This window comes from Vespa crabro, chromosome 19 (assembly GCF_910589235.1).
Source record: "Vespa crabro chromosome 19, iyVesCrab1.2, whole genome shotgun sequence".
NCBI lineage: Eukaryota > Metazoa > Arthropoda > Insecta > Hymenoptera > Vespidae > Vespa > Vespa crabro.
The window spans coordinates 1,932,501-1,945,000 of NC_060973.1; the positions used below are offsets into that span (position 1 = coordinate 1,932,501).

The 12,500-nt window shown below is 29.6% G+C and overlaps 2 protein-coding genes across 3 annotated transcripts; both read left to right on the forward strand.

The window, feature by feature from the left end:
* Nucleotides 1–1,793: 1,793 nt before the first annotated feature.
* Nucleotides 1,794–4,121, forward strand: LOC124430728 (histone acetyltransferase Tip60). 2 transcript variants are annotated; one of them, XM_046977713.1, is made up of 5 exons: nt 1,794–1,935; nt 2,034–2,095; nt 2,240–2,308; nt 2,380–3,460; nt 3,548–4,121. In XM_046977713.1, exons 2-5 carry the CDS (start codon nt 2,074–2,076, stop codon nt 3,654–3,656), a joined length of 1,281 nt encoding a protein of 426 aa, XP_046833669.1. In that variant the 5' UTR covers nt 1,794–1,935; nt 2,034–2,073; the 3' UTR covers nt 3,657–4,121. The 2 variants fall into 2 exon arrangements, with proteins under 2 accessions (XP_046833669.1, XP_046833668.1); XM_046977712.1 differs by having other exon boundaries at nt 1,797–1,935; nt 2,034–2,091.
* Nucleotides 4,122–4,336: 215 nt separating this feature from the next.
* Nucleotides 4,337–9,865, forward strand: LOC124430729 (histone acetyltransferase Tip60-like). Its single transcript, XM_046977714.1, has 5 exons — nt 4,337–4,688; nt 4,791–4,848; nt 5,255–5,323; nt 5,415–6,495; nt 6,585–9,865. The coding sequence occupies exons 1-5, from the start codon at nt 4,644–4,646 to the stop codon at nt 6,676–6,678; spliced, it is 1,347 nt and encodes a 448-aa protein (XP_046833670.1). The 5' UTR covers nt 4,337–4,643; the 3' UTR covers nt 6,679–9,865.
* The last annotated feature ends 2,635 nt before the right edge of the window (nt 9,866–12,500 follow it).

Below are 12,500 nucleotides of genomic sequence, written 5' to 3' on the forward strand. Positions count from 1 at the left end.
TGAAGATGAAGAAGATGAAGAAGTTGGAAAGAAATCGTATAGTTCGATCGTAGGGATAAGCAAAGAAAATGTAAGCCTGGGATCAACCGTGCTCATCCCGTTTGACGTTGGCGTTTGACGCGACCGCTGAAATTTTTACTTCGTTCGATTTGGCCTTACCGAAGAGAGTCCCTGCCTTCTGATTGGTGGACCCTGACCACGCCCTGCATATAAGGGCGGCTTGCTTGCACGAGCACTATCAACCCTTATGTATGCCCGTCGAGAGTACACTTATGTGTCTTGCACATATGTACAAGCTTGTGGTATCGCATACACATAGAAAGAGACAGAATTAGAGAGAGAGAAAGAGAGAGAGAGAGAGAGAGAGAGAGAGAGAGATTATACATACACACAGAGAGACATACGCCACATACTTGCACACATATATATATGTATACATATATATATATATATATATATATATATTCATAGATATACGTATGTCGATAGGATAGACACAGGGACGTATGTAAAGCCCCGGGTGCGGCTCGTACGATAGCGGTATGTGCTAGTGGGCTTTCGATATGATACGATCGATCGAACGACTCGCTTTTCCAACGTTAAAGTGATATTTAAAAGTGATAATGGCGATGAAAGAAATTTATATCCGGTAAAATGTATGGCGGATAAGTTCCTACGTGATTCTCTTAAAGGTATATCATAATGTATCTACCTACTACCTACACATATGTAGATATGCAAGTACGTACATACACATATATATATATATATATATATTTATATATACACAATCATGCATGCATAGATGCATACATATGTAGACACATATATATATATATATATATATATATATACAAGATGTTTTTTTAAGCTCTCAAAAGACTTAAACTTTATCGTACCGATGAAAAGATTGTTATCTCCTCTCTTAACGTTTTACACCATACTCGAATATAAATATATATATATAAGTATATATAGGTGTATATATAGGTACATATATATATATATATATATACATGAAATTGACTAATTCTACAAATCGTTCTAGCGAGAATGTTAACGACTAAATTTTCGATTCTCTTCAATTATATTACCTACTAAATGTATTCTCCTAATTACAACGTACCGTACGATCTTGCTTCGTTAGCAAGCAACATCGTTCGTTCGCTCGCTCGCACTCACGCAAACGTATTATAGTAGAAGTATTATAATAGCTAGAATGATAATGCATTCGAACTACTGTAAAACTTTGTAACATTTACTTCGCATTTATAGTGAGGATTCATTAATCCTACCCTTTGATAATTTCTACGTTTCTATTTTTCTTTCATATTTATCATTCATATTGTATACAAATAAAATACGTGTACGTATACGTCGTATTTATGATATGTTACTTATTGAAATTCTTTCCTTTTCTTTTTTCTTTTTTTCTCCATCTTTAATAAAATTTTCTTTATTATCCCGAGTAATTTGTTTTTATCTCTTGTCTTACCTCAGATCTTCGTAAAAGTTGATAAGAAAATCGCTCGAAGGATCCAAATTTACGTTTAATTTTCAATTTGATCAATTTCATACGAAACTTTTTTCATTTCCTCAGAGATCATGAGTTATAAACATATCACCGGTAGCATATAACGTCTCTGCAAATTATATGCCGAAGGTAGCGCCATCTTACAACAATCGTTCGTACTAAATTGGATTCGTCCATTTTCAACCAATAGAAACAGATCTGAATTTTGTAATACGTATTGCCATCTATATATTCTTCATAACCTAAGAGGTTTATTGTTTAAATGGCGTGGCATGCATTAGTACCTCGTAGGAGATTAAAACAAAGATTAATGTGTGCGTGTGTGTGTGTTAAATTCGGTGAATTTTTCAATTAAAATGATCGAGGAGCACGACGAACGTGAAACGATATGCGATTCTGTGGTAAGTTTAGATATTTATTAATTATAAAAATTCGTTGAAGTAATTAAAATAAAAACAAGTTCCTGCGAAGATTGCTATATCCCTAACCTCTTTTTCAGAATTCGCTTGTGGAAGGCTGTCGTTTGCCAGTCAAAATGCATGGAACGGACGATTGGCGTGAGTTAGTTGATTATTAAAGATCTTTTGTTTAATGTTCCTCTTTTTTTTGTTTTCTTTCTTCTTTTTTTCTTTTTTCCTTTTTATCAATCACAAATAGATAATACTTATGTCTTCTCTAATATTATATCATAATAATTATTTATAGCCCTAGCTGAAATCATCAGTGTTAAGGAAGTACATGGTGTCAAGTGTTATTATGTGCATTACGTTGATTGTAGGTAGTTCTTTTCTTAATGTCCATATTTTTCTATTATGAACTGGTTTACATTGACAATAATGTTCCAGTTAATAAACGATTAGATGAATGGGTAACTGAAGATTGTTTGGACACTAGAAAAGTTCAATATCCTCGACGAGATGGCACAGCTCCTGGAACAGGAGCAGCTACTCCGAAAAAACAAGTACAAAGTAGACCCCCTAGTCCTAGTAGTGTCAGTAGTGAACCATTGAATGGTACTGCCGTTCTACAAGCAGCATTACAGAAGAAAATGTCTAGAAAGAGAAAGTCAACATTTTTAGAGAACGAAGATTCTCAAGATGGACCACCTCAGACTACAGGTCCAAGACCTACTGGTTCATTGGTTTCTCATCAACATGATGATGTTGTCACACGAATGAAAAATGTTGAACTTATAGAATTAGGTCGTCATAGGATAAAGCCATGGTATTTCAGTCCATACCCACAAGAGATGGTGAATCTTCCATGCATATATATATGTGAATTCTGCTTGAAGTATAGGAAAAGTAGAAAGTGTTTGGAGAGGCATCTGGCAAAGTGTAATTTATGTCATCCTCCAGGAAATGAGATATATCGAAAAGGGTCTATTTCGTTTTTCGAAATCGATGGTAGAAAGAACAAAAATTACGCACAAAATTTATGTTTATTAGCAAAATTATTTCTCGATCATAAGACATTGTATTACGACACTGACCCTTTTCTATTCTACGTTATGACTGACTTTGATAGCAGAGGTTTTCATATTGTTGGATATTTTTCCAAAGAGAAAGAATCAACAGAGGATCATAATGTTGCTTGTATTCTTACTTTACCACCTTACCAAAGAAAAGGTTATGGAAAATTATTAATAGAATTTTCCTACGAACTCTCGAAATTCGAGGGTAAAACTGGATCTCCAGAAAAGCCATTATCAGATTTAGGCTTATTATCTTATCGAAGTTATTGGGCTCATACGATATTGGATATATTATTGAACATTAAACCCGTAGTCGAAAATGAAAAACCGCAAATAACTATAAGTGAAATTTGTGAATTGACATCTATTAAAAAGGAAGATGTGATATCGACGTTACAAAATTTGAATCTAATTAATTACTACAAAGGGCAATATATTGTAACATTAAATAGGTAAATGAAGAATATAAGCAAGAAAGTTAATCAATTTCAAAACAATGGATTTCCTCTAGTCATTGTACTGACGTACGTCTTTTACAGAGAAATAATCGAACAACATTCGGCATCGATGGAAAAACGCCAAGTCAAGATAGATCCAAAGTGTCTTCATTGGACACCAAAAGATTGGAGTGTTAGAGCTAAATGGTGAAATGATTTTAAAAATGATCATAACCCAACGTTAATTTGTATTAGAATTATTTTCTGGTATTCTGGAAGTGACAGTGTATAATTTTAAACTCTACAAAATTGTACATAATAATACGATCTTATGGTCTGATATTTTAAAGACTGTTAATAGTCCGTGACATGAACCATAGTGGTTTAATTATTCAATGAATCAAGTAGATTGTACTATTTGTGAGATTATAACATTAATGAATGTAATTAATGAGTTATACGTAAAACAATATTCGTTTTACTTGGTCAATAGCAATCTGTTAATATGGCAAAAATTTTTTAACAAAATTCTATCTATACAACTTTGTGGTTGTTTGTACAGAGATTTGGATGATGCATTGATTTTGTAGAATTGCAAATAAATATGATTTTGTAACATTTGCATATTTCTAAGAATACGAATTGTCAAGAAATTACAAATTTATTCGACAACTAACATGTATTTGGAACTTTCTTAAAAAAGGAGGAAAAAAATAACCTAGAATTAATTTTCATATATTACTTTTTCCGACAGAGTCAATATACTTGCATTTCACGTAGAGAAATGTATGTATATAAACAATATATATATATATATATATATATATATATATATATATATATATATATATTTTTATTCAACACTAGGTTATGTTTTTATCATGAAGTTTAAATTTTACTTGGAAATATCGTAAAACGTTCATAAGTCATGACTCATAAATATGTCAACTATATGTATTATGAATGAAACTAAGATAGCGACCTCAATATCAGTTTATCAACTCATTCGAAGTAAGTCTAGTGTTTCGCCCGATTTCAGCCAATATATAAAGATCAGAATTTTCTCCTAGATTTTACTTTCTATGTCCTCTACATAGTCAAAGGGATTTATTGTATAAGTGGTGTGGTACTTGTGTAGTTTCGTAGAAGTTTAAAACAAAAAAGTGTGTAGTGTTTGATTTTGTAAATTTCAATTAAAATGATCGAAGAACACAATGAGCATGAAACGATATACGATTCTGTGGTAAGTTTAGTAACGTGATAATTATTAAAATTAATGAAATTCCTAAAAAAGCGAATAAAAACATTTGTTTTCGAAATATGACGATATTCTAACCTCTTTCAGAATTCACTTGTGGAAGGTTGTCGTTTGCCAGTCAAAATGCATGGAACAGACGATTGGCGTGAGTTAGTTAATCATTAGATTCTTTTTTCAATCTAAATTGTCATTATTTTTAGAACATTATTGTTAGGTTTTATTATATTCGTCGTATATTGTCCATCACATAATCAAAGATTCGTTTCAACTATATTCATATCGTATTGAAATAAAATTCTATATAAAATATATGCTCGTATGTATATAGTCAAAACTATAAATTTTCATATATATTATACAATTAAAAGTTTTCCTAAGTATAAAGAGTAAATAGTTTTAACATTTTGAGGTTATATTTAGCGAGCATTTTTATTTCATATAATTTAATGAAAATTATCTAAGAAGTAAATCAATCGTTCATGCTATTAATAACGTATAATATTATTAATCTATTAAACATTATGTCATAATAGTAATTTTACTATTCACAGCCCTAGCTGAAATTATCAGTGTTAAGGATATACATGGTATCAGATGTTATTACGTGCATTATGTTGATTGTAAGTAGTTTTCCTGAATGAAGCTAATGTCTATATATATATATATTTTTTTTTTAATGTGGACTGGTCTATATTGACAATAATGTTCCAGTTAATAAACGATTAGATGAATGGGTAACTGAAGATTGTTTGGATACTAGAAAAGTTCAATATCCTCAACGAGATGGCACAGCTCCTGGAACAGGAGCAGGTACTCCAAAAAAGCAAGTGCAAAGCAGACCTTCTAGTCCTAGTAGTGTTAGTAACAAACCGTTGAATGGTACTGCTGTATTACAAGCAGCATTACAAAAGAAAATGTCAAAGAAGAGAAAGTCAACGTTTTTAGAGAACGAGGATTCTCAAGATGGCCCACCTCAAACTACAGGTCCAAGACCTACTGGTTCATTGGTTTCTCATCAACACGATGATGTTGTCACACGGATGAAAAATGTAGAACTTATAGAATTAGGTCGTCATAGGATAAAGCCATGGTATTTCAGTCCATATCCACAAGAGATGGTGAATCTTCCGTGTATATATATATGTGAATTCTGCTTGAAGTATAGGAAAAGTAGAAAGTGTTTGGAGAGGCATCTGGCAAAGTGTAATTTACGTCATCCACCGGGAAATGAGATATATCGAAAAGGGTCTATTTCGTTTTTTGAAATCGATGGTAGGAAGAACAAAAATTATGCACAAAATTTATGTTTATTAGCAAAATTATTTCTCGATCATAAGACATTGTATTACGACACTGACCCTTTTCTATTCTACGTTATGACTGACTTTGATAGCAGAGGTTTTCATATTGTTGGATATTTTTCTAAAGAGAAGGAATCACCGGAGGATCATAACGTAGCATGTATTCTCACACTGCCACCGTACCAAAGAAAAGGATATGGAAAATTATTAATAGAATTTTCCTACGAACTCTCAAAATTCGAGGGTAAAACTGGATCTCCAGAAAAGCCATTATCCGATTTGGGCTTGTTATCGTATCGAAGTTATTGGACCCATACGATACTCGATATATTATTGAACATTAAACCGGTAGTCGAAAATGAAAAGCCACAAATAACTATAAGTGAAATCTGTGATTTAACGTCTATCAAAAAGGAAGATGTGATATCGACGTTACAAAACTTGAATCTAATTAACTACTACAAAGGACAATATATCATAACGTTAAATAGGTAATTGAAGGATCTAGGGAGAAAGTTTGTTAATTTCAGAATGATGGATTTCCTTCGTTTTCCATATTGATTCACATCTTTATTCACAGGGAAATAATTGAGCAACACTCGGCGGCAATGAAAAAACGCCAAGTTAGGATAGATCCAAAGTGTCTATATTGGACTGAAGGATTGGAGTGTTAAGGCTAAATAATAAAGTGATATTAAAAAGTGGCTAAAAGCCAATGTTAATTTGTTATGAAATTATTTTCAGGAATTCTGGAAGTGTTATGATATCAAACTATATAAAAATTGTACATAGTAACGTGATATTATGGACTGGCATTAAAAAGAAAAAGAAAAAGAAAAAAAAAGAAAGAAGAAGGAAAAGAAAAAGAAAAAAAGAAAGAAAAACTGTTCATAATCCGTGAGGTGAATCATAATGGTTTAACAATTCATTGAATCAAGCAAATTGCACTAGTGGGTATTAAACATAAATAATTGTGATAAGTGAGTTTTGTATGAAACAATATTCATGGCTGTATTAACAGTTTTAGTCGATAATGATCTTTTCATACGACGGGTATAATTTAAAATTAAAAACAAATGAGAAAAAAAAAAAAGAAGAAAAAGAAAAAAAAGAAAGGAAAAAAAAAAGCCATCCGAGTCTTTGCGGTTATTTGTTTGTACAAAGACTCTCGGATGATAATATTTGAATTTTGTTGAATTGTAAATAAAAAAAAAGAAAAAAAAAGAAAAAGACCAAAAAAAAAAGAAGAAAGAAAAGAAAGAAACGTTTCGTTAAACTTTCACTTTTTTTTTTTTTTTAAAAAGCAATAACATTCAAATAAATCGAACGACGATAAAAACTGATTTGAGAAGAAAGAAGAGGAAGAAAAAAGAAAAAAGAAAAAGAAAAAGGAAAAAAAAAATATATCCGAAACGAATTCTCTCGTAAAACTTGTTTCAACTTAATCAATGAGACACTACCTCTTATATGTCTGTGTATATATATATATTTTTTTTCTTTTTTTTTCCTTTTCTTTTTTTTTTTTTCTTTTTTTCTTTTTTATATATATTCAACAGTAACATCACAGTAGCTTCATATACATTACGTTCTTATTATGATTTCATTTGCGCGTACAATTTTTACCACGCAAGCGTGATACGGCGAGTTCAAAGAGTTGCTTCAATTATTTTCTTTTCTTTTTTTTTCCCTTCTTTCCTTTTCTTCCTTCCCCCCCCCCCACCCCCCATCTCCTCTACCTTTTTCTCTTTGCTTTTTAAATTACAACATATCAGTGGAATATAAATGAGAGGATTGTTTAAATAATTGCATATTCATTGCGTCGTGCGATTAGGTCAATCGATAACACAACGGTTTCCTTTTTCTTTTTTTTTATTTTATTTCTTTTTCTTTTCTTTTCTTTTTTTTTTCTTTTTTTTTCTTTTTTAAACGAATACTGATCATCGTCTCTCTCTCTCTCTCTCTCTCTCTCTCTCTCTCTCACGTTCTCATTCTCATTCTTATTTTCTCTTATTAAGATAAATGCATAAAATTCACTTGCATCGTATCATTGATGCACTAGTACGTCGAATATCAAATTGCGTTTCTCCATTTGGAAATTATTTATAAAAGAAAAAAAAAAAAAAAAGGAAAAGAAAAAAATAAAAAAGAAAGAGAGAAATTAAAACAAAAAAAATTAGAAAACAAGAAGAAAAAAAGAAGAAATAAAAATTGTTCTCCCTCTACGTTCTATTAATTTTCAATATGAAGAAAATCTCAAGCATTTTGTAAGACGTATAATAAAAAGATCAGGTTAATATAATGAGAAGACAGTTTCTCATGGATTCGTTATAGAAACAGTTTAATGAGAGCACATCACGATAAATGCGATGGGATAACGTGAGAATTGGATGATCTATATATCCAATGAATGATCATCTCGAAATAATTACATGAGTTTACGATTCGTTAAGGAGAAAGATCCTTTGCGAAAAATCTGTATAGATTTATTTATATCGTTTAGTTTCGAATGATAGACGCAAACTTAGAATATCGTATTAATCATGACACATTTTTATTTTAAACGAATGATCGATCGATCGATTGATTGATCGATTCTTATCGAGGATACCGATGTTTAACAAGATTTTATTAAAGATCGCGATAAATTTATTCATTTAATTATTAATTGAATTGAAATGATCTATCATTGAAATTCTTATCGTCCTGAAATTAATGTTTGTTATTATTATTATTATTATTATTATTATTATTATTATTATTATTATTAGTATTATTGTTATTACTATTATTGAAAAATTAAATTAAAACGATCAAGTGAAAGAAGGAATCTACGAAATTGTTCCGTCAATGATTTGTACTTAGAAAATAATTAGTCAATTAATTAGCTAGAGTTTCAATCATTGAAGAATGAATCTTTACGTAGATATATATATATATATATATATATATATATATATATATATATATATATATATATATATATATACTAATCCGTAGACATATAAAATAATTAATTCGTTTTATTCGTAGACACAAAATCTACGAATCGTTGACAAATTATTACCGTAGATACATTTTCATCTAACTCTTATCGTATTAATTAATATTTTTTTAATGACAAGAATTTAAGAAAACAAATATTAATTTCACGACGGCGACGACGACGACGACGAGAATATCAATTATTGATCATAATTGATTCGATTAATGATTAATCAATTAATTTAATCGTGAATTGAATAAAATATTGTGAAACATTGTATAATACTATCTAAAATTCATTTTTAATACCGAGCACGCCTTTCGGAGTTGTCGAAATTGACGTATATACGTACATGATCGATCGATCGATTCTCGTTTGCACGAGATACATATGAAAAAATGAAAGAAAGACTGATTGATTGATTGATTGATTGATTGATTCATTCATTCATTCATTCATTGATTGATTGATCGATCACGTAACGTACGAGTATACATTTTGTGGCTAGTTTAACAACAATGGCAACAACAACAACAACAACAATGACGATGAAAAATTCAATGGCAGCGGCAATCGTTTTGATAAGGACAGAGATTAGTTTAGTTTAGTTTAGTTTAGTTTAGTTTAGTTCAGTTTAGTTTAGTTTAGTTTAGTTTAGTTTAGTTCAGTTTAGTTTAGTTTAATTTAGTTTAGTTTAGTTTAGTTCAGTTTAGTTTAGTTTAGTTTAGTTTAGTTAGTTAATTAGTTAGCTAATTATAACGATGATTAACGTGAACGATAATAATCGACAACATATACACGGCGTATCGCAAATATTAGAAAAACAAAAAAAAAAAAAAAAAAAAAAAGAAAAGAAAAGAAAAAAGAAAAAAGATTTACGACACATCACCTCCATCTTGATTATATTCCAAATTTATACCTACGCAAAAAAGAGAGATCCAAGATATTTCGACGCAATTTCACCCTTTTCTTTCTTTCTTCTTTTTCTAAATCGCACGCTTAGAAAATAATTCTTGCTTTTCTCTTTTTTCTCTCGTTTTTTCTTTTTTGTAATATTTTTTTTTTTTTTTTTTTTTTATTTATCTTTAACTAAAAATTCATGATCAATTATCTCTCTATACTCGCCGCAATTCGCTCACGTGGTACTTCATACATTTTAACTTTTTCCTTTTTTTTTTTTTTTTTAATATAATAATATAATTGTTTTCATTAAATTTATATATATATATATATATATATATATATATATATATATATATATAATTTTTGCGTTACGTGTGTGTGCTTTGATGCGCGCGCATATTATGTAATATTAACTATATTACATAGAATTTCTTCGCTCGTACGTATTTTTACATTATCCCTCTATTTTTTCAATGTAGTAGTTTACTAATATTTTCCTTTGTTTATCATATGAAATATATATATATATGTATATATATATATATATATATATATATATATATATATATATATATATGTTTGTGTTGTGATTACACGTACAGTTTGAACAATAGGCGGCAATGGCTGGACAGAATAGCGCTCGACAAAGTATTTTTCGATCGATAGATCGATCGATTGTCTCTCTTTTGTCTTCTATTTCTCTTATACACGCACACATATAACATATACACTTATTCGTAATCATTTTCTATTTATTCTTCTTTATTTATCTCTTCTGATATTTTTCTCTCATTCGAGCATACACATACACATAAAGACATATACACAAATACACACACACACACACGCGCGTTCTTTTCTAATATCTTATTTATTCTCTTTCTCTCTCTCTCTCTCTCTCTCTTTTTTTTTTTTAAATTTTTATCGAACTATATTTGAGAGCGTCGTCGAGTTTGGTTGAACGAAGGTCGCTTTTTGTACATTACCATGTTCACACGGTGAACGTGAGAGGAAAAAGTGAATACATACAACAGGCGCACATTTGTACTGATTTGTGATATCTGCATACGTTCAGGTACAAGTCCGCTCCTGTCGGACGACGCGATGCACAGAATTTTTTATTTTCTTTTTTTGTCTTATCTTTCTTTTTGTTTTTTTTTCTTTCTTTTTTTTTTTCCTTTTTTTTTTCAATCCTTTTTTCTCAATTTTTTTTCTTTTTCTCTTTTTTCTTTTTCTTAATTTTTTGTTCTCCTCTTTTTCTTCTTCTTCTTCTTCTTCTTTTTCTTCGTCATTTTTCTTTTCGTCAAAGCTCGTAAAAATTCAAGGACAATGTATTTATCATTTCTAATCGTTTAAAACTTTGATCGTTAAATGATTTAACATTAACGAGATTGATAATTAAAAGATAACGGAGGATAACTGTGCGATTTGTAATTAAAAGAATTATATATACAACGAACAAATCGTTTTTATGTAATTAATAATAAAATTGATAGAGTGCCGATCGAAGGATTGCTATTACAATCGATTAATCGATAAATTAAAGAATTAACGATAATATCGATTAATCGTTAATTAACGAAATTAATAATAATAATAATAATAATAATAATAATAATAATATTATGGATAGATATTGATCGCATTTACAAATTTAATGATAAAATAAGGATTTTTTTTTGATCGTATGATTTTTTTTTTTTTTCTTTTCTTTTATTAATCGAATTATAAAAGCATTAGTAGTAAAAATGTTCTATAACGTTATCGATCGAATGGCATTAGAATTAATAAATAATTAAGAATGACTATCCTTGAAATATTTTACGAGCATAAGCGAGAGCGATAGATTTAGTAGTAGATAGTATCAAAATTCTGTCCTCGGTGATCCTCGCATTCGCTAAACTCATTTTCGATGATCGATATCGCGCGATGTTTTTCTTGGATGATGATAATGATTATGATGATGATAGTGATAACGATAATGAAATTAATGGTATTATCTATATTCAAGTTATTTCCCTTTCAAACGAAGGAAACAAAACAAAAAAAAACAAAAAAAAAAAAAAAAGAAAACTAACAATACATACATAAAGTAAACACGTCGTATATTCGATCGTCACGGCGAATGATCAATTTTTTCTTTTCTCTTTTTCCGTTTTTTTGTTTTTGTTTTTCTTTTTGTTTTCGTTTCGCTCTTTTTTCACGATCGTATATCTTAAAACGCGTCGTCCTACGTTCATACACTGGTTTTTACGTAGAATTTCGAAATATCTTAATCTTGAATTTGTCCTCCAACAAATTTCCCATCATATTTTTTATTTTCGTTAAAAAAGAAAAGAAAAAAAAAAATTCTACGAATCCTCTTTGTCGTATTTGCGAGCACGAAATTGATATACGGATTCTTTAATTAATTTGCATTGAATTGAATTGAATTGTGATCGATTAGAATCAGAAAGTCAAATGTATATGTATATATATATATATATATATATATCTGATGTTTTCCGTCAAATAGTTTTGTGAAATTATTAAAGTCTGCTCGAATGATAGAACATAAAAGAAAATAAAAATAGATACGAAAAAGAAAAAAGAAGAAGAAGAAGAAGAAGA